Raw genomic sequence first — 27,567 nt, forward strand, 5'->3', positions numbered from 1 at the left:
TTTGATGTCTTTTTGTTGTTCATAATTTTTACCTTTACCTTTTTCTTCTTCTTCCTCTTCTTAAAGAATACCCTTCAGCATTTCATATAATCCTGCTTTGGTGGTGATGAACTCCTTTCGCTTTTTCTTGTCTGTGAAGCTCTTTGTCTGACCTTCAATTCTGAATGATAGCTTTGCTGGGTAGAGTAATCTTGGTTGTATGTTCTTGCTGTTCATCACTTTGAATATTTCTTGCCACTCCCTTCTTGCCTGCATAGTTTCTGTTGAGAAATCAGCTGACAGTCATATGGGTACTCCCTTGTAGGCAACTAACTGTTTTTCTCTTGCCGCTTTCAAGATTCTCTCTTTGTCTTTTGCCCTTGGCATTTTAATTATGATGTGTCTTGGTGTGGTCCTCTTTGGATTCCTCTTGTTTGGGGTTCTGTGTGCTTCCTGAACTTGTAAGTCTATTTCTTTCACCAGGTAGGGAAAGTTTTCTGACATTATTTCTTCCAGTAGGCCTTCAATATCCTGCTCTCTCTCTTCTTCTGGCACCCCAAAATTCGGATGTTGGTACGCTTAAAGCCATCCCAGAGGCTCCTTACACTATCCTCACATTTTTGGATTCTTCTTTCTTTCTGCATTTCTGGTTGGATGTTTTTTGGTTCCTCATATTCCAGTTTTTTGGTTTGACTCTTGGGGTCCTTTGGTCTACTGTTGAATTTCTGTATATTATTCTTTATTTCAGACAGTGTATGCTTAATTTCTGACTGGTCCTTTTCCATTTTTTTGGCATTCTCATTAAGGTCCTTGAAGGTCTCACTAAGTTCCTCTGAGGTCTCTTCAAGTTTCTCAAAGGTTTTTAGAAGATTCTTGAGTAACCTTATAAATGTGGTTCTGAACACTGTGTCATCCAGTAGTTTACTTTCCTCCATGTCTCCCATTCGTGACATGCTTCTGTGTCTTAGCATTTTGGCTGCCTCCCTGTGTTGATGGAGTGGCTTGGTGTGGTAGGTGACCTATAGGGGCTAGTAGCTCAGCTTCCCCAATCACCCAAGGTGGTCGCTCTTGGTACACCCCTTTGTGGGCTGAGTGCAAAGTCTTGGTGTAGTTAAGTCTTGATCGCTGTTGGTACACTGGGAGGAATTGTCCTCCAGGACAATTGGCTGTGGGGACCCGCTGTGTTTATAAATGCTGCGCTGAAGACACGCTTCTGGTGCAGGATTTTTTTCAGTGGGTCTTTGGTGTTCTCTGAGTCTGCCTCCTGAATGTGTCACTTATGGATGTGAGGAGTTGAAGTCTGTGTCTCACACTGACCACTAGGTTCACTGGCTTCTGGATCTCCAATGGGGTGCAGGTCAGCTACTATCTGTGGCTACTCTGCAGGAGCTACAGGAAAATTCCAGTCCTCTCCTCCCTGCTTGGGATTTGGAGATTTTTTTTTAATTTCTTTATTGATTAAGGTGTCATATATTTGTCCTCATCCCCCCATTCCCATCCCACCCCCTCCCCACGCATGCCCCAACCCCCTGTTGAACTTAACCATTGGATAGGCTCATATGCATGCACACAAGTCCTTTGGTTGAACTCTCCCCCTCCCCTAACTCTCCCCTATCCTCCCTCTAGGCCCGACAGTCCGATCGATGCCTCCTTGTTTCTGGTTCTGTTCTTGTTCCTCAGTCTATGTTGTTCATCATTTCCCCTAGATGAGCGAGATCATATGTCACTAGATATATACTTATAAGAACTGAATGTGAGACGAGCAATAATAGTTATGCTGACAGGCAAATGAATCAGTCTGTAGTGAGTTTCTTTCTGGACCAACAGTTCTTTTGAGACCCAATTTCAATGTCCACCAGTTCCTTATGTGTACATGTCAGCACTGACCCCTCAGCTCTGGATGGTGGACAAATGGTGGCAACGGAGGTCCGACTCCCTCTGGTTTGGTCTCGGCCGGACCCAGGGGCACGGCTTCACCCGGACTAAGGGGCACGTGGCCTCACCCATACCCAAGGGGCGCGTGGCCTCACCCGGGTTCGGGACCCAGCCTCACCCGGATGGATCCAGGGGCACACGGCCTCACCCGAACCCAGGATCCGACTTCACCCGTACCCAGGGGCACAAGACCTCACCCGGACCCAGGGGAACATGGCCTCACCCGGTCCCAGGGACCCAGCCTCATCCGGGTCCAGTGGCGCGTGGTCTAACCCGGACCCAGGGGCACGTGGCCTCACCCGGATCCAGGGACACATGGCCTCACCTGGACCCAGGGGCGAGTGGCCTCTCCCAGACCCAGGGGCGTGGCCTCTCCCGGACCTAGGCGCGCGAGGCCTTACCCGGATCCAGGGACACATGGCCTCACCCGGACCCGGGGGCGCGAGGCCCCTCCCAGACCCAGGGGCACGTGGCCTCACCCGGACCTAGGCGCGCGAGGCCTCACCCGGATCCAGGGACACATGGCCTCACCCGGACCCGGCGGCGCGTGGTCTCTCCCAGACCCAGGGGCACGTGGCCTCACCCCATCCTAGGTGCGCGAGGCCCCACCCGGATCCAGGGGCACGTGGCCTCTCCCAGACCCAGGGGCACGTGGCCTCACCCGGGCCTAGGCACGCGAGGCCTCACCCGGCTCCAGGGACACATGGCCTCACCCGGACCCGGGGGCGCGTGGCCTCTCCCAGACCCAGGGGCACGTGGCCTCACCCGGACCCAGGGGCGCATGGCCTCTCCCAAACCCAGGGGCACGTGGCCTCACCCGGATCTAGGCACGCAAGGCCTCACCCGGATCCAGGGACACATGGGGATTTGGAGATTTTGGAGCTGTCTGAACTGGTTGCTAGGTGAAGCGGCACTCCATTCATATGCAAAAGCCGCTGCTTGGAGCTTGGGTGAGTTTGTAGGTTGTGCAGGGCGGGGTCTCAGGACGTCACTAGGCTAGGGCCTGGCAAGCAGCAATGGCTGGCAGCCAGCCTTCCCGAGTCTCCGACCACAATCCCGAGTCTCATGCTGCTGCGCAGGGGGCCAACAATTAATTATTCCTCCACACAGCTCTGCAAGCAAGCCACCCTCACTTTCTGACCTTGTCTCAAACAGTCCAGAGACAGAGAAGCATCGAGGATGTTTCTCCCCGTAGGAATTTGGGTCCCACGCGTTTCCCCTTCGGGTTTAAGGAAGAAACGCCCGCTGCCCGCTGGGATCCACCACCGTGCGCGCCCCGGTACCTCAGCTTTTCAGCGTTTGTGTCCTGAACGCTCCTCTCTTTTGGTCTAGTTGTGTGGCTTTCATTCAGGCAGCCCTCCCGTGGTTCTGGGTGATAGAAATTTTGTCTTTTAGTTGTAGTCTTGAAATTGTTGTGCACGGTCACCTATTAGGTGTTTACCTATGCCGCCATCTTGGGTTCTCCAGAGAAATTTTCTGTCATTTCTTCAAACATGTTTTCTATTCCTTGCTCAGTCTCCTCTCCTTCTGGGACCCCTATTATGCAGATGTTGTTTTGTTTCATGTTGTCACAAAATTCCCTTAGGCTCTCCTCCTGTTTTTTAACCCTACCAGACCGCTGTACCGATTTTTCGGTAATTTCCAAATCTTCAGCTATACCTCTATACCTAATTTTCGATACTTTGTCTAGTACGTGAAAAAAATGCATCACAAACTAAAAATAACCAAACAATCATGGTCAAACCTCATGGTTAGCCATTGCAAATGTATGCCCCCATGTGTTTGAATGGACTTTGTGTGGTTTAACGTGAAAAATTCTGAAAATTCACAATGAAACGAGTGGCTGATGAACCAAGCACTTCAACAGGAAAGCGAAGAAGGTCTAGGCTTATCACAGTCCAACAGGTGATCGATACTTTGGTTGATTCAGACTCTGAGGAGTCAGAATTTCATCAAGAATATGTTTCCAGTTCAAGTGACACAGACCGTGAGAGCTCGAGTGATGAGGAGAATCTTGAACCTTATAGATCTAGAGCTAGATCGATAGTAAGAGAAGGGGGTGTGTTCCTCAAACAGCTGGTGGGGGAGATCTAGGTGGTGATGAAGGTTGGACAAGGAATTTTGTATCACCAAATACAGATCTGAATTTCAATGAGGATGGAAAAGGCCCAGTGAACATTCCTGGATCTATCACAGAGGAGAGTGAACTGATTGACTTTTTATCCTTGTTTTTGGATGATACTTTCTGGCAAAATTTGACAGAGAAAACCAACCTCTGGGCCCACCAATTGCATATAGCAAAGCCCAACTCCTACAATGCCAAAAATTTCAAGGATGCTACAGTGGAAGAAATGAAGGCTTTTCTTGGACTGAGGATCCATATGAAATACTTATGTATGAAGCCCAGCTATTGGGATTATTGGATAAATGAGGGCTCTGACTTTGTTGGGTTTACTCCCAGATTTCGAAATGTTATGACTCCAGACAGATTCTTGGCCCTTTGGAGTTTTTTACACATAATTGATGAGGAAGACACAGATATTGATAAGACAGATAGAATATATAATGTTAGGCCTTTCTTGGAAAGTCTGCTCCCCAAGTTTCTCCACTTCTATCTTCCAAAGCAACATTTGAGCCTAGATGAAGGGATGATCTCGACAAAAATCTGCTTGGCCATCAAGCAGTATATCAAGGATAACCCACAAAGTGGGGCATCAAGTCTTTCCTTCTCTGTGAAGGTGAGACTGAATACATTTTGAATGCAGAAATCTACACTGGTGCTGCACCAATGCCTATAAAAGACTTGGGCACAGTAGGAAATACAGTCATTTGTCTCCTGACCTCATGTGCAATGGAAAATAAATCTCATGTGCTTGTCATGGGCTGGTTCTACAACTCTGTAACCCTTGCTAAATATGCACTGTCAGAATTACACACAGGAATTGTGGGAACCCTGCAGCAAAACAGGAAGCAGCTTCCTAAGTTGCTGAAAAGTGTAAAAAAAACTTGCTAGGGGTGACAGTCGCTATCTATGTCAAGAAAGTGTAACATGTTTAGTTTGGCAGGATAGAAAGCCCATCACATTTATTTTGAATTACCACAATCCAGCCAAAAATGTAGTAATAAACAGAAGAAATAAAGATGGCAGTGTGCAAGAAATACAGATGCCATAGCTGGTGAAGGACAATAATAAATATATGGGTTGCTGTGACAAAAATGACCAGATGACCCGCCTTCACCAGTCTCGTCATCATTACCGCTGGCCCTGGTGGCTTTTCATAAAATTTTCTATGTGGGCCAGTTATAATTCTTATATCTTTTATGCTTCAAAGCAGCAAGCTGCTTCAAAAAAGCCAGTTTATTTCACCAGATATATTCAGAAACTGTGCCTGCAACTTATTGGTGGATACAGGACATCAGCCCACCGCCACCAACAAATGGAAACCTGCCCTCAACGGATGACCCCAGGCAATCATTTTCCAGAGATTCCCCCTGGGACATCATCTAATCATATCTGTGCTGTGTGCATGGAAAAGCACTCCAGGTACAACTAGCAAAATCCTGGAGTGTCTTACAAAGACAGTCCATGCAAGAAGGTGAAGAGCAACATCTGGTGCTCACTTTGCAAGAAGTACCTCTGTGTGAAACAAGGCTCATCCTACTGGGTGGATTGGCACACAAAGGTGGAATATTGGTGCTAGATAAAAGGTAGACCTATTTTCTACAATGTCTCCAAGCTCCATCTTATTCTAACCACTTGTTTGCTTGTAACTAACATTTTTCTATATCATGTTGGTTTTTTCTCTTTAATGCTCAGGAGCCCAGGTATAGGGGACAGTTAGGTTCAGGGCCTCAGATCTGGTAGGGTTAAGTTTTTTTCCCCAGTTGTGGCTCTTCTTGGGTATTTTTTCCTACCTTGTCTTCTAGCTCACTGATGCAGTCTTCTGCTTCTTCTAGTCTACCGATGATGCTTTCTATTGTGTTCTTTATTGCAACAATGTCATTTTTCATTTCTTCTTGGTTCTTCAATTCCTCTTTTTTCTTACACATATTTTTTAATTTGTCTTCCATCCTTTTCAGTGTCCTTATGACCATTGCTCTGAATTCTTTCTCTGACATATTGATTGCTTCCATTTTGTTTACTTCCTTTTCTGGTGATTCCTCCTTTTTTTTCATATGGGAGCTGTTTCTTTGTCTCCCCTGATCACTCCTCTCTGGGTGTCTGGTTATGTAGCTCTCTCTCTCTCCTATGTTGACTTAAAGGCAGAAAATACAATATGACAAGACACAATGTACAGGGAACCAAACGCAAATGTATTCATGATACCAATAATCCCAAATAAAACTGACCACTAGAGAAAAGAGAATTAAGGAGAAAAAAGTGCAAAAATGATATTGAGCAAAGAAAAAATATAAGAGAGAAAAGAGAAGAAAAAATAAGGGGGAAAATATATGTATATGGAGAGAAAACTCCAAAAAACCAACAACTTATCCAAAAAATGCAAACAACCAACACCAATTAATCCAACAAATGCAAATAAGAAACACCCAAACAACAAATACTCTGATGAATCTGAAGAGGCAGAGCTCTTTCTAGGCCAGTAGTCGGCAAACTCATTAGTCAACAGAGCAATGCTTGAAATTTCTTTTGAGAGCCAAATTTATTAAACTGCAACTTCTTCTAATGCCACTTCTTCAAAATAGACTCACCCAGGCCATGGTATTTTGTGGAAGAGCCACACTCAAGGGGCCAAAGAGTTTCATGTGGCTCTCGAGCCGCAGTTTGCCGACCACAGCTCTAGGCTCTCTCTGACAATTCCGTCCACAGATTGCCTCATCAGCTGAGTTTAATTAGCCAATTCCGGGTGGATGTTATTTGATTCAGCTGTTCCTTCTATCTGCTCTATGAGAAGTTGCAAGACCCATCCACATATTCGGTGCCACTTTGTCTCCACCTGGATAAACTTTTTAGGTGCCCGTGGCTGGGGAGGCTGGAGTCTCAGTGTCTGTGCGTTCAAAGCTGAGGCAGCTGGTACTTGGAAATTGTGACTGTGGGGTCCCAGGAGGTATCCAAAGTTTCCCTGGTTGAAGGTCAGCCTGGGCTTCTAATCACAGCCGCTCTTCCCTTCAAGATGGCACGGTCTCTCTATAAAATTTCTTAAATAAAAACAGTTTGTGATCTTGCAAAGATATTTTTAGATAAGCTCAACAAAACATGAAACATAAATATATAAGTTGGGACTTTTCATTAAGAAATGTTCTTTAAAAGGAATCATATATACAATTAAGGAAGAAGTTGCTAAGCTGCCAGATGTCAAGGTGGTAAATTAGGACAATGAGCCAAACCAAAAGGAAGAATCAAAGCTTTGTTCACTTACTGTGTGCCAGTTTATGAGGACTGCCATAACCAAGCGACACATACTGGGTGGCTAGAAGTCTGAGATCAGGTGTCAGCTAGTTATTTCTTCTGGGGCCTCTCTCCTGGACTTGTGTGCATCTTCTCCCTATGTCTTCATAGGGTCTTCACTCTGTGTGTCTCTGTCCCAAATATCTCTTTTATAAGGATGCCAGTCATATTGGATTAGGGCCCAATCCATGACTTCACTTAAACTTAAGTGCCTCTTTTTGGTTGGTTTGTTTTTTAATCTTTACTGTTGAGAGTATTACAAATGTTCCCCTCTCCCCACCATTGCCCCTGTCAACCTGGTTCCCACTCCACCAAAGGCCTTCACCACCCTACTGTCTGTGTCCATAGGTAAGATCTTTGGTTAATCTCTTTTCGCCCTCCTCCTCCGCCCCCCCCCCCCCGCACACACACACCCTTCCCTCTGAGATTTGTTAGTCTGTTCCATGTTTCCATGCCTCTGATTCTATTTTATTCCCCAGTTTATTTTCTTCTTCTTTTTTTTTCTTTTCTTTTTTTTTTATTTCTCCCAGTTTATTTTCTTCATTGGATTTCTTTTTTGCTTATTTTGATTTTTAGATTCAATTGTTGATAGATATGTGTTTGTTGCCATTTTATTGTTTATATTTTTTATCTTTTTTTTTTCTTCCTCTTCTTAAAGAATACCCTTCAACATTTCATGTAATATTGGTTTGGTGGTGATGAACTCCTTTAGCTTTTTCTTATCTGTGAAGCTCTTTATCTGACCCTCAGTTCTAAATGAGGGCTTTGCTGGGTGGAGTAATCTTAGTTGAATATTTCTTGCTATTCCCTCTGGTCTGAAAAATTTCTGTTGAGAAATCAGCTGACAATAGCATGGGCACTCCCTTGTAAGTAACTAACTGCTTTTCTCTGCTGCTTTTAAGATTCTCTCTTTGTCTAACCCTTGGCATTTTAATTATGATGTGTCTTGGTGTGGGCTCTTTGGGTTCCTCTTGTTTGAGACTCTGTGCTTCCTGGACTTGTAAATCTATTTCTTTCACTAGGCAGGATAAGTTTTCAGTCATTATTTTGTCAAATATGTTTCCAATATCTTTCTGTCTTCTCCTTCTGACATCCCAGTAATGTGAATGTTGGTACATGCAAAGTTGTCCCAGAGGCTCCTTACAGTATCTTCATATTTTTTTATCCTTTTTGCTCTTCTGATTAGGTGGGGTTTTTTTTTTCATCATATTCCAAATTGTTGATTTGATTCTTGGAATCTTCTCTTCTACTGTTGAATCCCTGAAAATTATTCTTTATTTCAGTTAATGTATGCTTAATTTCTGACTGGTCCTTTTCCATGTCTTTGACATTCTCATTAAGATCCTTGAAAGTCTCACTAAGTCCCTTGAAGCTCTCATGAAGATCCTTGAGTAACCTTATAACCATGGTTTTGAACTCGGTACCCAGTAGTTTGCTTGGTTCCATTTCTTTCGTTTGTGATATGTTTCTTTTTCTCTGCATTTTGACTGCTTCCCTGTGTTTGTTTCTATGTATTAGGTAGAGATGCTATGTTTCCTGGAATTGGTAGAATGGCCTTGTGTAGTAGGTGTTCTATGAGGCCCAGTGGCTCAGCCTCCCTGTTCACCTGCGCTGGGAACTCTAGGTGTGCCCTTGTGTGGGCAGTGTGTACAGTCTTGTTGTAGTTGCGCCTTGATTGCTGGCGCAACTGGGAGGAGTTGATGCCAATTGTCTGTAAGCAATGATTAACTTCAGAGCCCTTTTTACATTGATATAATGAGAGGTAGTCCAGTTGAGGTGGCTTTCAGGCCCCTCCTTAGTCTCATATGTCTGAATAAGAAGCATGGCAAGGAGAGTGAGTGAGCTCTCTCATATGCCAAAATAGAACAGGCAATAAATGTTTTGTTTAATCAGTCAACAGGCTAGAAGCCAAGGCTACAAATAAAATAAATAAATAAATAAATAAATAATGGAGGCAAGGTCCCGTTCTAGAGAAGTTCATATACTAATGTGGAAGTAGAGCATAAATAAATCTTTGCTGTTCCATGTGATAAATGACTAAAATAAAGACATGTACAAAATGCCATGGAATCCCAAAAGAAGCAGGGTCCTTGAAGAATTTTATACAGGAAAGCTGTGTAGCCATATACCTCTCTGGCAACACCATGAAAGAGTAGAAACCAGGAGACCAAAGGGGGTACTCTGACACAGCCCAGACCAGAGTAGTTGAGGAAGGGAGGTAATTCAGGGGCAGTGGAAACAGGCAGAAAGGGGTGGGATCCTTCCAGGGAGTAAGTTATCTCAATAATAGATCAGATAATGCTCATCCTAGATGGAAAAAGTACATTTGTGACCCTCTGGTAGCTAATCCCCCAATGGAAGTATTTGTATTGTATGTGTGTTTTTCTATAGTTCACCACTGTTCTAAAGATAATTCTGTTGAAGGTGCTGTTATTCTTCAAGTGTGTAATTGAAAAAGCATAAAAATGTTATTTTAATACACCTTTGTATCTGAAGTCTGTGTTCTGATCTGAGGCTATAAACATACTATAGCATTCATTTTGAGTCACCATTGTTTGATCATAATGGTGGTTTTACCTATTGTCCTTAATGCTTAGTAAGTCATCAGAATGGATTGAAAAGGGTCTCAGAAACAGGGTTTCTAGGTTCTACCTCCTGCTCCACCTCTAATGAGGTCTGAGATGTTAAACTTCTCAGTTACCCCCTCTATGCCCTGGTTTTCCCATTGATGAAGTAATTTTGGGGTCCCTCCCAGTCCTAACCTGCTGTGTCATCCAGCACATTTAATTAGCCTTTCTTCTCCTTTGTCTGGTGGAATTAGTTGATTCAGTAAGTGTGTCCTATATCTGCTTACTGCCCTACATCTACCATTGTATGCAAGATTGCTAGTGAACCCTTTGTGTTCAATAATGGTTCATAATTACTATTCATGAAAATTATTGTAACTATAGAAAGCCCAACGCTTCATCATAAAAAAAAAAAGTTAGTTAATATCTATGTTCTGCAAAATACTTTCTTTGTGTGTCCAGAGGGCAGACGCTCAACACAGGGGCTGCCCTCAGCCCACAGGCCTCAATTGCCAATGGGGCATGTGAGCCAACCTCCTGGTCCCTCCCCCTGGCTGGCAGGCCCTGATCACCTGATTGGGGCTGGGCCCCTGGGCTGGAATCAGGAACTGTGGGTGGATGGCGGCAGATGCGGCCCTTTCCCGGAGTGGGGGGCGAGGGCCAGCTCCCTCCTTTGGGCCAATGGGCAACCTTCTGTGTCCCTGCCCCCATCCCTCCCCTTACCCAGCAGGCCCCTATGGGCCCACAACCCACCCTCTGTGGTGGTAGTTGGCCTTTCCTGCTGGCCCACCTCCTGGTCCCTTCCCCGGGCTGGCAGGCCCCTATCACCTGATCAGAGCCAGGACCCAGGTTGAGGTGGGGAACCAGGGATGGGTGGCAGTGGATTGGGGCAGTGAGGGAGGAGAGGGGAGGTTATCAGGGGAGGAACTTGATTGACCCCGATCGCTGACCAGGCCTAGGGACCCCCACTCGTGCGTGAATTTTGTGCACCTGGCCTCTAGTAAAGATAATTAAAATGATCATTTTTCAAATGACTATGAGAAGCAAAGACTTAAATAATGCTGCCCAACCCCAAAACTGAATTTAAGCATACCTCATCTTACTGCACTTTGATTTACTGGTATTGGTCTTCACAGATATTCCTTTTTTTTTTTTTTTTTTTAACAAATCTAAGATTAGTGGCACCCCTGCAGCAAGCCTCTTGGCACTATTTTTTTTTGTAACATACTCAGTCAATGGTTAGCATTTTTAACAATAAAGTATTTTTAAAGTATGTATATTGTTTTTAAAGACATATGCTATTTCACACTTAATAGACTGCAGTATAGTGTAAACATAAGTTTACATGCACTAGGAAACCAAAAATTCATGTGGTTTGCTTTATTGTGGTGGCCTGGAACCCAACATACAATATCTTCAAGGTATGATTACATAAGAAAATTTGCCATCTATATTATAAAAGGCCTGTGGCCATCATGCCCTAACACAAAACTACCAAACCACCAGTCACCAGGAGGTCTATGGAGCACCTCTCATGGGCTGGGACTTACGGCTCTTGTGGCAAGGTGGGGCTCATGTGGGGGTGGCACAGCTTGTGTGGGGCTGGCAGGGCTCACACAGGACTGGTAGGGCTCGAGTGGGGCTGGCGGGATTCATGCGGGGCAGGGTGTGCTTGGGGTACCGCAGCTCACACAGGGTGGGTCTGAGGTTCCACCAGTGTGGTGGGTCTGGGTCTCGTGCAATTTTGTGCACTGGGCCTCTAGTAACATGATAAAAAGCAGAAAGGATGCTTATATTAACACATACCTCACCTACTCAAACACATCTAGCTTTATATAGGAAATTTGGAGTATATGTACATTATTATTCACCAAACTCCATCCTGAGGCTTAGAAACATAATAGAAAGCTTTCCCCTTTTTTGTTTATGTTTTAGTGATGACTTGAAACCCATGAGATACCAAGACTAAGTATAAAAATGCCAGATTCTGCCCTAGCTGGTTTGGCTCAGTGGATAGAACATCTGCCTGTGGACTGAAGGGTCCCAGGTTCAATTCCATTCAAGGGCACATACCCAGGTTGTGGGCTTGATCCCCAGCACTGGGTGTGCAGGAGGCAGCCAATCAATGATTCTCTCTCATCATTGATGTTTCTATCTCTCTCTCCCTCTCCCTTCCTCTCTGAAATCACTAAAAAATATCTTTTTTTAAAATGCCAGATTCTACTCTAGGTTTATAATGTTTACGTCAAATTAAACCAGAAGTTCTTTTCCTTTATGGTATTAGGTCTCTTAGTTTGGTTCCTGCATCCAGAATTTAAAAAGAGGTAAATAATAAATTATATTTCAACAGTATTATAGCCATGTCCCCCGTAATGAATATTCACCAACACTGTGGATTTTAGAGAAAATGTCCTATCACTTTCCTCTGGGGTTTGAAGGGAGTAATTAGCTTTCACTCTATTTGTTGTGCCTTCTCCTAATTCAGCTAAATAATCTGGCAACATGGGAAAAGATCTGGTTTATTTTTTAGTGATTAAATAGAACAATAAAAAGAATGTTTAAGGTTTTTGAGTCCAATCCTGAATGCAGTGGATGGATGAAAAATATAATTAGATTACCAATTGCAGAAGAACAGGTATTTGTAGAATCCAAAATACATGAGGAGTTGTTTTGGGCTTAGAAATTATTATTTTTATGCTAGAAATGGTTCAATCTAACAACTCCCCTTGAATATTATCATTGAATTTAGATAAAGAGAGAAGGGGGAAATCACATAGAACATATACATGAATAACTGGGAATGTTGTTTGAAATGTGTCCTTCATCCTCATAGGGAAGCTCAAAATTTTTTAACTGGAAAGAGAGCACTTTGCAAGCCATGGGACCCCAAAATCTTAGCAAGATCTGACATCAGTTTTCAGATAATACAGATACAGAAGAGCAAGGTGAACAACCTGGGACTCACTCAACAGCAAAATCCAAACTGTGGGAAACTCTAAAGGACAAGCCATCCAGTTTTTTAGTAAATAAATATAAAGGAGAGAGGAAATAAATGGCAAAGGAATCCATATTTAAAAGATATACCAACAATTGCAATTTTGGATATGACTTAAATAAACCATAAAAATGTTATGAGACAATTATGAACATGTGTATTCTTACTGGTTATTTTATTAATAAGGACTGACTATTAATTAGTTTTGTATAATCATGTTATTTCCATTATTTAAAAGAAAAAATTCTTATCTTTCAGATTAAGATCCTAGAATGACAATATATGCTTCAAAGAATCTGGGAGAGTGGAGAGTGTGTGGGCAAATAGGCCTGGATGATTCAAGAGGACCATGAATTAGTAATAATTGTTAAAATTAAATGGTAAGAATATAAAAGTTCATTATTCTATTTTCTCTATTTCTGTATATATTTGAAATTTCAATAACAAAAAGTTCTTTTAAAAAGTGGGGGTGGGGGTGTTGACAGTCTTGGGAGGTTAACAAGCAACCAAAGTTCTTAAACATAGAGATCTGAAGTCAAGTGGAATCTGTGCACGCCTACAACCATACCGTTCCACTCCTTGATGTTTAGAAAATTGAAGTTCTGAGAGGCTGAATGACATGCTGAAACTTTTTCAAATTCTCAGGCTATGGCCTTCTAATATCTTAAAATTATTAATGCCTATAAGAAATAACACAAGCTACATTTAATGAGGAAATGGGAAGATAAACTGGCTGCCATGACTATAGATATCGGTTATTATGTTTTGTTGTTTTTATGAAATACCTAAGGTGCAAGCAATAAGCAGGTTTATAGGAATATCTCACACAAACAACGATGTGTGTTGTCTGTAGTGAAAATTTGGAAGTGATATAAATATGCATCAGAGGAAGAATGGTAATGCACTCAAGGTGCAAATGTAAAAATGAATAAACTAGATATAAATGTGTGTAGTTTTCCAAAACATAATGTTGAATGGAAAAAAAACGCAAGTACAAAAGAGCAAAGTCAGGCCTTGGCTGGTGTGGCTCCGTGGTTAGAGTGTCAGCCCGCACACCAAAGTGTCACTGGTTCAAGGAGTCAAGGACACATACCTGGGTTGCAGGTTCAATCCCAGGTCCCTGTTGGGCATGGGGGGGAGGCAACCAATAGATGTATCTCTCTTCTCACATCAATGTTTCTCTCTCCCTCTCTTCCCTCCCTTCTATTCTCTCTAAAAATTAATGGGGAAAATATTCTTGGATGAGGATTAAAAACAAAAGAACAAAGTCAGTAGGATAGATGACAAAGACATGAACAGAAAACTGAACTTGAAATACTAGGAAGTGAGAACAATGAGTGCAAATAGGAATAATGCATATGGTGTTCAAGTGTACCTGTGATCTTTTTTCTAAAGCGTGTATGTTTGTTAGATTAGCTATACTTTTTGGTAGCCCTGAAATCTATCTCTATCTATCTATCTATCTATCTATCTATCTATCTATCTATCTATCTATCTAAAACCCTAATATGCAAATAGACCAAACAGTGGAACAACCGAACAACAAAACAACCCTTCGCTATGATGTGTGCTGACCACCAGGGGGCATGCACACAACATGGCAAATGTCAGCAGCAGGCAGCAGAGCATAAAACATGGTGAGCATTGGCCCCATGGGATGGTGGAGAAGGTGAGCAGGGGCGCTGGACCAAGGCGGGGCTCCAGTTGCTGTCATCGGAGCAAGCCTCTGGTGGTTACTGAAAACTCTTTGCTCCCATGTGCCGCCGTCCTGCCCAGCGCTCGCACCTGTTGCCTGCGCCAGTCCTGCTCGCACCCGCTGCTGGTGCCCGGCACTGGCCCTGATCACTCAGCGCCATCAGTGGGTGCGAGTGGCTGCTGCTGGTCCCAATCATCCCTGAGGGCTTCTCCACCTTCCCCTGCTCCTGAGGGGCGATTGGGGCCGGCAGCCACCTCTCGCCCCCACTGCTGACAATGGGCCCACTCGCACCTGCTGCTGGCACCGGAGCCGAGCTTGCCTGCTGCTGGTGCCCGGTGCCAGTCCCAATCACTCGGTGCCATCAGCTGGTGTGAACAGTGACAGCTGGCCCCAATCACCCCTGAGGACTTCTCTACCTCCCTCTGCTTCTGAGGGGCGATCGGGGCAGCAGTTGCCACTTGCACCCGCTGATGCTGCTGGCCCCAATCGCTCCGCGCCATCAGCACATGGGAGCAGCGGCAGCAGGAGTGGTAGCATGGCTGCCAGCAGATAGGGGACCAGGGTCCATGGCAGGAGGGGCTGAGCAGGGGCATGGAGGATGGGCCAAGACCTGCCCCTGTGCCCACTGCAGCCTCGTGGCCCTCAGTTCCTTTCAAGGTGCATGGATTCATGCACTGGGCCCCCAGTTTTAATAATAAGACAAAAAAATTGAACAAGTTGCCTATTAGCCAGTTCTAGTAACAGGCCTGGGGGTGGCAGGAAAGATGCTGCAGTCAGCCAGCTTGTCACACATTTGTTCACTCATCAGATAGAGTTTATCCTATTGTTAGTGTTAGCGATATTTTAAAAATTGAAAGGCTGTTTTCTGGGAGGGAAAATTCAATTTTCAGAGTAACGTGACTTCTCTGGACTTAGTTGTTTTATGTTCTGAAAAAAATAGTAAAGGATTTGTGATGGCATTCATCTACTTATCTAGATTTTAAGACCTGGAGAGAAAATATTAGCAGAATACATTCAGAATCTCAGATGACAGGTATTAAAGATAAATACCCAAGTAATGGATGTTTAGACAATATCTCTGTTTACTCAAGACACAAAATTTTTAAAGGATTTGAAAAAAAGGAGACTTAGAATCTCAGTTGGTACCTAGTTAGAACTAGGTTAAGAGATCTGGCTTTTCCTCCCAACCCCTGTGCTAAGATTACAAATTTCTGATGAGGGTCCTAGAAAGCAACAACTCCGAAAACTGATCAAAAAGACAATGTAGCAGCGCCATCTACTGAGCCCTTGATAACTTTACACAGAAACTTGGGAACTGTCCCAAGGTATAGAAAAAATAGGTTGAAGTGAAGCATCTATAATAATAAAAGCATAATATGGTAATTAGACCAGACCTCCTTCCAGACGACCTTACAGACAAAGCCGGGGCTGCAAGGGAAGCCTGGGTCTCAGGTGCCTGCCAGCGGCCAGAGAAAAGCCTGGGTCCCTGGTGCCAGAGCCGACAGCTGGGGGAAGGAAGGCCTACTCTTGTATGAATTTCGTGCATCAGGCCTCTAGTAAAATATAAAAGTACAATGCCTCAGGAAAATTTTGTAATTGACATATTTATTTTATCCTTTAATACTAATGAAAATAATAAATTAGAACATGTAACACAGTAATGCTGTAGAAGTATTTCAAACGATGAGGCTTGGTTTTGCTGTTTACAAATTACTGTACTGTACTATTATTTACAAAAAGACAGTCTTAAGATGTCTTTTACTTCAGAATTGTGAAGCGTAAAGTGGGATCTAGGGTGCTAGAGAGGGGTGTACTTGAAAAGGCTTAACAATCAGTCTTCTGAGGCATCAATGACATTGCTATACTGTTGTTATCATTTAACTGTTTTAAAAGTTCTTGTTCTGCCCTAACTGGGGTTTCTCAGTGGTTAGAGCATCAGCCTTTGTGCCAAAGGGTTTTGGGTTTGATTCCCAGTCAAGGGCACGTACCTCAGTTGTGAGTTCAGTCCCTGACCCGGTTGGGGCACATGTGAGAGGCATTCTCACATTGATGCTTCTCTCTCTCTCTCTCTCTCTCTCTCTCTCTCTCTCTCTCTCTCTCTCTCTCTCCCATCCCCAACTCTCAATTTAAAAAATATCAATGGAAAAATCTCCTCAAGTGAGGATTAACAAAAAATAAATTAGAAGTTCTTGTTCTGCTAATGGACTGAACACACTGACAGCTATCATTTCATGTTTTATGTTTGCACAAGAAAATGAGAAATTTTAAAATGAATAAAATTAATTTGCAATGGTCATTTGATCTTCATGTAAAGTCATGCTTCATGGAATGACATGTAAACTCACCTTTTGTGACTGCTTACAGCCCTCCTAAAATCCCTACCACTTTAATATGTATGCAGACATTTCTTCAGTCCATTTGTTCTGTGATCAGTGATACCACCCTGTGATGAATAGTTGATGTCAACAGATATTTTGTGAAAATAATACATTTATCATCACCTTCCTTGAGAAACAGAAACAGTACCTAATTGTTTTAATTAAATATGCACTTCCATTTTTTTTTAGCTCATTGCTCTCAAGGAAATTTATTGTGAAATTTAAAAAGTGTTACAAAATAATGGCATGATTAATGAACAATTGTAGATTTACACCATACAATAGATAACAAAACCACCATGGTAAGAGCATTGACACTACTCTCCATTCACTCTTTAACTAGGACAGCTCAGCTTCTATTTTCTGTACATATTTTAAATACTCCTAAATACAGTTTCTCAACTTTCCCACTGATCACACCAGCTGGCAGTTTATGGGCTTCATGCTTCTCACAGGACAGTGGGTAGGGGCCATTGCACAATTGGCTGGTTTTATACCAAGTGGCCAGAACTTCTTTTACAACAATTCAAGACAAAGAATATTTATTTTTAAAGCAGGAAAAGTTTAGTTATGTGGCATCAGGAGAGAGTTGGTGAAAGAAAGTGGGTTATTTCTGGTTGCCTTTAAGATTTAACAATGTGTTAAAGTATGAACTCTACTATTTATACTTCCCACACTACTAGGCAAATCCTGGCAAGAGCTGGAAGAAGAAAGCCCACTAAACCTTTCCTGTCTTATTTTAATGCAATTATTAACCAAAATTTTGTTTCAAACTGAAAAAGTCTAGGACAAATGCTAACCTAAAAAGCATTTTGAGAAAATATGCACAAGCCAAAACTGTTCCGGGAAAATCAGGACATGGTTGCCTAGTCATAGGGAATGTCCATGTTTCACTTTAGAAGATACTGGCAATTTCCCAAAGTGGTTGTTGGACTTTACACCCCCACCAATAGCATCTGAGAGCTAGAATTACTCCACTTCCTCACCAACATTTGACACCATTTGTATTTTAATTTTTGACCATTTTGACAAATATACAATGTCACCATATTGTGTTTCTAATTGTACTTTACCTGCTTAAAATAAGATTAGCACATGTTTATCGACCATTTGGATATACTCTTTTTATTTCTTAATTTAATAAATCTTTATTTTTCAGATTATTAAAATTGTTCTTTTTTCCCCAATAGCTCCCTTCCACCCAGTTCCCACCCCACCCTCTGCCCTTACTCCCCCCCCCATTGTCCTCTTCTATAGGTGTACGATTTTTGTGCAATATCTTCCCGCACCCCCCACACTCCTTTCCCCCCAAGAATTGTCAATCCACTCCCTTTATATGCCCCTGATTCTATTATATTCACCAGTTAATTCTGTTCATCAGATTTTTTACTCACTTGATTTTTAGATTCACTTGTTGATAGATATGTATTTGTTGTTCATAATTTTTATCTTTACCTTTTTCTTCTTCTTCCTGTTCTTAAAGAATACCTTTCAGCATTTCCTATAATACTGGTTTGGGTGGTGATGAACTCCTTTAGCTTTTTCTTATCTGTGAAGCTCTTTATCTGACCTTCAATTCTGAATGATAGCTTTGCTGGGTAGAGTAATCTTGGTTATAGGTTCTTGCTATTCATCACTTTGAATATTTCTTGCCACTCCCATCTGGCCTGCATAGTTTCTATTGAGAAATCAGCTGATAATCCTATGGGTGCTCCCTTGTAGGTAACTAACTCTTTTTCTCTTGCTGCTTGTAAGATTCTCTCTTTGTCTTTTGCCCTTGGCATTTTAATTATGATGTGTCTTGGTGTGGTCCTCTTTGGATTCCTTTTGTTTGGGGTTCTGTGTGCTTCCTGGACTTGTAAGTCTATTTCTTTCACCAGGTGGGGGAAGTTTTTGGTCATTATTTCTTCAAATAGGTTTTCAGTATCTTGCTCTCTTTCTTCTTCTGGCACCCCCATAATTCTGATGTTATACACTTGAAGTTGTCCCAGAGGCTCTTTAGACTATCTATCTTCATATTTTTGGATTCTTTTTTTTTTTTTTTTTGCTTTGTGTTTCAAATCTTTGACTTGATTCTTATGATCCTCTAGTCTGCTATTAGATCTCTGTATAATATTTTTATTTCAGTCAGTGTATGCTTAATTTCTAGTTGGTCCGTTTTCATATCCTCGAATGTCTCGCTAAATTTATCAGTGGTTTCTAGAAGATTCTTAACTAACCTTATAACTGTGGTTTTGACTCCATATCTGGTAGTTTGCTTTTCTCCATTTCTTTCATTTGTGACATGTTTCTTTGTCTCTGCATTTTGGCTGCTTCCCTGTGTTTGACAGAATGGCCTTGTGTGCTAGGTGTCCTATAGGGCCCAGTGGCTCAGCCTCCCCAATTACCTGAGGTGGACACTCTTGGTGCACCCCTTTGTGGGCTGTGTGTACAGTATTTTGTGTGTGTGTGTGTGTGTGTGTGTGTGTGTGTGTACAGTCTTGTTGTAGTTAAGCCTTGATTGCTGTTGGTATCACTGTGAGGAATTGACCTCCAGGCCAATTGGCTGTGAGGACCAGTTGTGTCTACAATGGGAGAACTGCTGTACTGGACACATCCTTATAGGGAAGGACTTGCTTCAATGGTGCTTTGATGCTCACTGAGTCTGTCCCTTGAGTATGTCACTTATGGATGTGTGAAGAGTTGTAATCTGGTATGGTCTCACTCTGACCACTGGGTACCCTGGCTTTTGGATCTCCGAGGAGGTGCAAAGTCAGCCACTGCCTGCTGCCACCCAGCAGGAACTACAGAGAGATCTGCAGATTCCTCCTCTTTGTTTGGGGTTTGGAAGTGCCCAGATGAGGCCCAGCTGTGAAGCAATGCAAGCTGCTGCAGGGCCTTAGGCCTTCTTTTGGAGGCTTTGGAGCTCTCAGACCCAGCTGCAGTTTGTTAGGTTTTAGGCTGCAAAAGGATAGGCCATTCATATGCAAAAGCCGCTGTACACAGCTTGGGTGAGGTTGTAAATTGGGTGGGGCAGGGTCTCAGGGAATCACCAGGGTGGAGCAAACAGTAATGGCTCAAACAGTAACAGTAAGAGGTCTCCGGGTCTCTGTGTCCCACAGCCCTGTGCAGTAACAATGATCACTGTGAGCACCTGTGAGAGAAAACTGCCCTCACATTTCGGCCCGATGCCAGACAGTCCATTTTCTCCCCATATGAGTCTGGGTCCCAAAGTATCACCCAGAACTGGAGTTCAGAGCAATCGGGAGCTTTTATCTCCCTCCCAATTGAAAAAACAACAACAGCACACCCAGTTGTCAGCCCGTTTCATGAGCGCCTCTGTACCTCCGCACTTCCACACCTCCGCACCTCCTACCAGTCTCAATGTGCTTTTTTCTTTCCTTCTGTGGTTCTGGATGATATTTGTTTTGTCTTTTAGTTGGAGTTTTGATGTGGTTGGGAGATGCAGCAAGTACAGGTGTTTACCTATGACACCATCTTGGTTGTTTTCTTTCCTTTTTTTGTTAATCCTCACCCAAGGATATTTTTTCCATCTATCTCCAGAGAGAGGAAAGGGGGAAAGAGAGAGAGAGATCAGTTGCCTACTGCACTCAGGATTGAACCTGCAACCCAGATACATGTACTTGACCTCAGACCAAACCTGTGACCCTTGGTGTGCAAGCCAACACTCTAACCATTGCCACACCAGCTTTTCTTTCTCTTATTCACAAATTACCATTCATGTGAGTGAATCAAATAGTTGTTTTGGTTTCATATAAAGAGAAGTGAAAGTAAATATTGAATCATCTAACAACATAATTAATGTAATGCTATATTTTAGAATTAAATTAAAAAGTTTTAAAGTGGAGTAACTTATTGGTAAGAGGAAAATCCATGCTTTAATTTAGAAAATGACAAGGTATTTTCTGTAATAAAGATCATGTTTTAAGGAACATGTTGAATTCCCAGGAGTCCAAAAATATGTCTGGGGTTTTACAGTTTTCTGAAGATGAAGCCTACAAGTCTAGGGCAGGTACTGTAGTCTTACTTAATATTTAGATGCCAAAAAAGGAAGGGGATCAGCAGTTATTCCCCTCCCACTGGAATAAGAAATCATTCTAATATGAACAAGTAATTTTGCTAGCAATAGACTCTCCAAAGCAAATAAAGATGGTTTACATAAGGAGGGCCATCAAAAGAAAAGGATCCATTCAAGAGAAATCATTATGAATTTAAGCAAACACTGAAACTATTAGCCAAGTCCAGCAAGAAGTATAAACAATATTTTCCATTTCAGAGAAATATGTCTTATCCCAATGATTAAGACACATCAAGACACAAAGCTGGGCAACTCTTCAATATTTTGTTTTATAGAGGATAGCATAAGGGGAATTCCCCTTAGAAACCTAGCCAAGAGACTAGCAATCACAACTCCTGGCATTTCAATTAAATGTTTTAAACCATCACAGGAATAATTTGGGATACTAGAAAGAAGAAGTTTATGCACCTGGAAAAGTCTAAATAAACCTGGAGAACTTAATGATCCTGTGTGCCATCCTCAATTCCTTAAATTTGGTTTTCTTCAAGAACCCTGTCAGTTTGTAATTGGGAAAGGCTGGGAGTACCGGGAAATCTAAATCCACATGACCAGCCCTTTCAACTCCTTGAGGACTGTAACATTGTCTAGTTCATCCCAAGGACTCCCCCTAGTAGGTCTTTAAGATGTACTTATTTATTTGCCCTGCTGGTTTACCTCAGTGGATAGTGTCGGCCTGTGGAGTGAAGTGTCCCAGGTTTAATTCTGGTTAGGGCACATGCCCGGGTTGTGGGCTCAATCCCCAGTGGGAGGTATGCAGAAGGCAGCTGATTGATGATTCTCTCTCATCATTGATGTTTCTCTCTCTCTCTCCCTCTCCCTTCCTCTCTGAAATCAAGAAAAATGTATTTTAAAAAAGAAAAAATATACTTATTTAATTAAATTACATCAAATGGTGTTTACCAAACCTTTCATTTATAAAAGGATGGAAATTAATAATGGCAATCTTCCTGTAGTTTTTATTTCATCAAATTGGGGAGCTTTTTTTTTTTTTTTTTGCATATTCTTTTACTCCTTTCCTCTACCAAGCACCAACATCTTGAGGGGAAAGAACCTGTATTATTTGTTCTTACTCTGACTCTAGCATAGCAAAAGTTCAATACTGCTTTTAAATGAATAAATGAGTGGAATGAATGTTGTTTTAAAATCCTTTTTGTTAGACATGATTACTCTATACTGCAGAAATTTAATTTAAAGAAATAGTGGCTCAGGCACATGAAAAAATAAAACCTATTACAGGAGATAGGATAATAATAAGTAGACAAAATAAACTAAATATGCATGTTTTAGCTCTGTCTAATACAAATTTAAAATCTGAAACAGATATTCTGGATCAACAAAAATGTAAGGGACCAATAGGATAATATCAATAATCAATAAAGTATTTGCATCAACATATGGTCCACGATCCATGAGTTTTAGTATTAGTAGGAGAAACCATAAACCAGATTAGAGAATGCATTTAAATTCTAAGTGCAAAGCAAATCGAAAAGATAAGCAGTGACAAAAGGGACAAAAAGTGATGATAATCTTGCTCTAACTGCCACCCTAATCCCAATAGTTTGTTTTCATCACTGACTCCTGAATTTCTATCAATTTAGGAATGATAATAAATTATTTTTTAAATTTCTTAGCCCATTCAGGGTATGTGGACATGAAGCCATGTTTCCTTGATACCTGTTTCACTGATAACAGGTGACCCAGAGCAGAGAAGACAATTGGCAAACAGGAGCTCATGCAGGGCAAGAAGTCAGGTCACAACCTCCCTCGTCCCTGCTCCCAGACCCAGCAGTGCTGTGTAACCACAGAGAAAGTGTCAATGAGAAAAGGCATTGTCTTGGCAGGAGCAATAGTGAGGAAAGAGGACTTTGTAAGAGGGGAGGGTGGCTGGACTGGAAGTCTGGAAAGCCACAGGGCAGAAATTTTCTTCTCAAAAGGCACAGCAGAAGCAAGTAGAATTCCTCTTTGCAGGGCTGAATCCACAACCCATTTTGACACCCAAGAGACCACAATCTGAGACTTTATTTTAAAAGCAGATTAACTTGCTCAAAAGGGTTAGGTTTTCTAATATAGTCATAACCTTGACTAATACAAACACATATTTTTTTAAATATTGTTAAATGTAAAAATGAATTCATGCTTAACGATCTTCGTGAACTTAATTTTTCACTTAATGCAATGTTACTAAGATTTAACCATATTATTACCTGTTTTATAGTAGTTCATTTTGACTACCTTTGGTCAGCAGCACAGACTGCCTTTTTCTGGCCCTGACTGTGGTTCAACTTTTCCTTAAAAAAAAAAAAAGAAAGAAAGAAAAGAAAAGGAAAAAGAAAACAAAACAAAAACAAAACAAAATAATAAAACTAAGACAAGCTAAGATGAGTCAAGTGAGTTCCCTGCCCCCAGAGCCTCCAGGCCTCCTGCACCATCCCTCCTGGGCTGCACCTGCAGGCCACCTTGGGACAGAGGTGCCCAGCCTGCCCATGGAGATGTGGAGACGGTGACTATTTCTGCCTTTTGTAAAGTGATTGCTATCCTCAAGACTTCACTGCATTTTTGCTCGCTGGAGTCCAAGGAATGGGGGTGGATGGCTCCACCCAGGAAAGTGCCTCACCAGGGATCAAGCCTGAGACCCAGGCATGTGCCCTGACTGGGAATCGAACCAGTAACCTCTTGGTGCATGGTTGGTACTCAGTGAGCTACACAGGCTGGGCTAATATTTATTTATTTTTAAAATATTTTTCTTAAAGAATGCAAAAGTACTGGTAGTTTTAAGCAGTGTATTCTATGTGCTGATCAGCTTCTGAGGATTTAGGCACTTAGGAGGCAGGTTGAGTGACCCATCATACCTGGTCTTGTCCTGGAACTTGGTGCCTGCCCCGCTGGCTTAGTCTTGTTTCTCTGTGTTCACTTCCAGTGACAAAACATCATCTTTTATTTTCAGAAAGTCCTCATTTCTCAGCATTAATAGGATCCATTCCATATCTTTCTCTGCGAAATTTCTAGTAACTTTTTCCAAAATGTCGAATATGAGGAGAGACTGTACCCGGTGGAAGTCACACAAATGGGCAATGATGGTGAAAAGGTTGTTACACTCTTTGCCCTCGCTTCCCTTTTTATAGATGTCATCAAACTTCCTCACTGTGGCCTCCAGAAAGGGAGCTCTGACCTGCACAAATGAAACAGACCACACGTCATTGCAAACACCTGTAAATTGTGGCAGCAAGTTACTCTCAGGGGTCCTTCTTTTCAACAAGCTGTAGTGTTTATTCTGAAAGAGTCAGTACTTTTAAAATCAACACATCAATATACACAGGGTAGCATGCACACGCCCACAGGGCATACGCTTTAAAAACCAGTCTGAGTGTACAGTACTGATACACGGCAACACAGATTCGTGGATGCAGCACAGAGCAATCCGCCACAGCACTGGAGTTTCCTGTAAGCACATCCTCTCATCTTCTAAGTCAAGGTGGACTTCCTCAGCCAGCAGCCATCTGGATCCTTGGAAAAAGACCACCGCACATCTCTCTCTGCAGTGCTGCACATCTAACAGCCCTCATTCTGAAGCGCATGCTGAGCCTGGAGGAGGAGGCATGGAGTGGTGTCGAAGGTCCAGTTGGAAAGGGAGACCTAGTCACCTCTGTCATATCTAATTAATACAGGGAATATTTAAGTTTTCTGTATGTGTAGAGACTTTGGTGCGTGGAGAATCCTGTTATTTCACATGGTGAACATGCTGGATGGTATCAGAGAATGCCTGACCCTGATGACTGGTAACTAGTGGAATATAGGACACAAGGGCTATATTCAGAAAGCCCCCTGCAAGGGAGAACATATTTTCCAATGTCATCTCCGATAAGTGTTTAATCTCCAACATTTACAGGGAACTCATACAACTTAACAAAAGGAAGAAAAACAACCCAATCAAAAAATGAGCAACACACCTAAATAGATACTTTTCCAAAGAAGTCATAAAGGAGGCCAAAATACATATGAAAACATGCTCAAAGTCAGTAATCATCCATGAGATGCAAATCAAAACAATAATGAGGTACCATCTCACACCTGTCAGAATGGCTATCATTAACACATCAAGAAATGACACGTGTTGGTGAGGATGCAGAAAAAAAGGAACTCTCGTGCACTGCTGGTGGGAATGCAGATTGGTGCAGCCACTGTGGAGAACAGTATGGAGTTTCCTCAAAAAACTAAAAATGGTACTGCCATTTGAACCAATGATCCCACTTCTAGGAATATATCCCATAAAACTAGAAACAGCAATCAGAAAGGATATTGTACCCCTATGTTCATAGCAGCACAATTTAACAATAGCTAAGATCTGTGGTCAGACTAAGTGCCCATCTGAAGATGAGTGGATTTAAAAACTTTGGTACATCTACACAATGGACTACTGTGCTGCTGTAAAAAGGAAAGAACTCCTACCATTTGCAACAGCATGGATTATAAGTGAAATAAGTCAGTCAGAGAAAGATAAACATCACATGATCTCACTCATTTGTGGAATATAATGTACAACATATAATGATGAACAAAAACAGATCCAGAGACAGAGAAGCACAAAGGGAAGGTAGGGGAGGGAGTGGGTATGGGGGAGTGATCATCCAAAGGACTTGTACACATGCAAATAAGCATAAGCAGTGGATGCAGACAAGAGGGGGTGAGGGTGAGGGCAAAATTGGTGGGGTGAGGGGACTATAAGGGGCGTTAAGGACACGTTTGTAATACCTTAATCAATAAAGGGAGAATAATAAATAAAAATCTCTGAGCTCCTGTTGTGAAATCTTTTCTGCATGAAGTCAAGAACTCAAACATTAGAGGCCAAGCTGAGGCAGACCAACTTCAGGCTGGTTCCTGTTCCCTAAAAGTTATGCCTGGGACATCCTGTGTAAAGACAGAACAAGACATGAATTTGCTTACAAGACTTGGAAGAAAACATGATGGTTCACAATTACTTTGTTGTTGTTAAGTCAAATCAATCTTAACACTTCATTTTTTGAAAATCTTTATTGATTTTTTAGAAAGGAAGAAACATCGATGACAGGGAATCATTGACCAGCTGCCTCTAGCATTCCCCCTACAGAGATGAAGCCCCCAAAGTGGGTATGTGCCTTGACCTGGAATCAAACCAATAATATGTTGGTTGATGCCTACATGCCCAACCACTAAGCACCACCATCTGTGCACACTATTATTTTCTATTGTTGAGTCTATTACAGACGTTTCCAACTTCGCTCCATACTCCTCCCCCCTTTGATCCCCCTACTCTGCCCCACTGCTTCTAGTCCCCCACTGCTCCTAGTCCATGGCCTATGAATATATGTATATACTTTGTTTTAAATATTTTTGTTGATTTTAGAGAGTGGAAGGGAGAGAAAGAGATAAAAACATCAATGACGAGAGAGAATTGCTGATTGATTGCTTCATGCATGACTCCAACCCCACATTGGAAATTGAGCCTGCAACCCATGTATGTGTCCTGACCAGAAAAGAACCAGTATCACATGACCTCATAATTTGTGGAATATAATGAATATCATAACCTGATGAACAAAAATAGATTCAGAGATATAGAAGCATCGAACAGACTATCAAACTTCACAGGGAATTCAAGAGAGGGAGGGATGGTGAGGGATCAACCAAAGGACTTATATGCATTCATATAAGCATTGTCAATGGACCCAGATGCTACAGGAGAGGGGGGTAAGGGCATGTGCAGAGGCTAGGGGTGGCTGGGGAGAACTCAGTGGGGTGGGGGGGAAGGGAGTTATATGTAATACTTTAAACAATAAATAATTTACAAATTAATAATAAGAAAAAAGAATCAGGACGTTCTGATTCATAGGTCGAGGCTCAACCACCAGCTAGGGGTACATTATTTTAACATTTAAGAAAATAGATATTTTTTTATTGTCCATAGTATTATGGATGTCTCCGATACAAACCTCTGTATGTATTCTTTGGTGGATCTCTTGCATTCCTCCCTACCTTCTTCCCCTCAGAGAACTGTTAGTCTGCTCCAGTTAGCCAGGCTCTGGTCTCATCTTCTCCTTCCCCAGGTGTCACTTGCTGGGCCACAACACCTTTATTCACCTAAGTCATTGGCTGGGATGCCAGTACTCCATGGGCGGTTGAGAAAACTACATTACCCAGAAGGACTTGCACTCATGTGGACTGTGCTAAAAGGCATTCTGGTGTCTGCGCATCCGTTTAGGGCGGGACTTCCGCCTTCCTCTTCAAGGTGGTCATTTTAAATTGTTAGGTCTGTTCACAGAGTCACAGGCTTCAGGACACTGGACTGAGTAGGAGGAGGCCTGGGAGGCAGCTGCCTGCTGTGCAGGGTGTGTCTGAGGCTCCTTGAGCCCCAACAGACCCGGATCCTCTCTGCTCACAGCGTTCCCGCAGCCTGACCCCACTGAACCCTCCAGCCTGGGGGAGCGGCGCCTCTCAGGTCCTGCTGCCCAGGTCCCAGCGTTCAGAATGGTAAGTCCCTCGTGGGTGACACATGGTT

The 27,567-nt window shown here is 42.5% G+C and overlaps 1 protein-coding gene across 1 annotated transcript; it reads right to left on the reverse strand.

Annotated features, from left to right (window-relative positions):
* Positions 1–23,754: 23,754 nt before the first annotated feature.
* LOC129148282 (nucleolar MIF4G domain-containing protein 1-like) lies at positions 23,755–27,206 on the reverse strand. Its single transcript, XM_054713035.1, has 2 exons — positions 27,002–27,206; positions 23,755–24,204 (listed from the first exon to the last, which is right to left on the reverse strand). The coding sequence occupies exons 1-2, from the start codon at positions 27,032–27,034 to the stop codon at positions 23,923–23,925; spliced, it is 315 nt and encodes a 104-aa protein (XP_054569010.1). The 5' UTR covers positions 27,035–27,206; the 3' UTR covers positions 23,755–23,922.
* Between the last annotated feature and the right edge of the window lie 361 nt (positions 27,207–27,567).

This window comes from Eptesicus fuscus, chromosome 24 (genome assembly GCF_027574615.1).
Source record: "Eptesicus fuscus isolate TK198812 chromosome 24, DD_ASM_mEF_20220401, whole genome shotgun sequence".
NCBI lineage: Eukaryota > Metazoa > Chordata > Mammalia > Chiroptera > Vespertilionidae > Eptesicus > Eptesicus fuscus.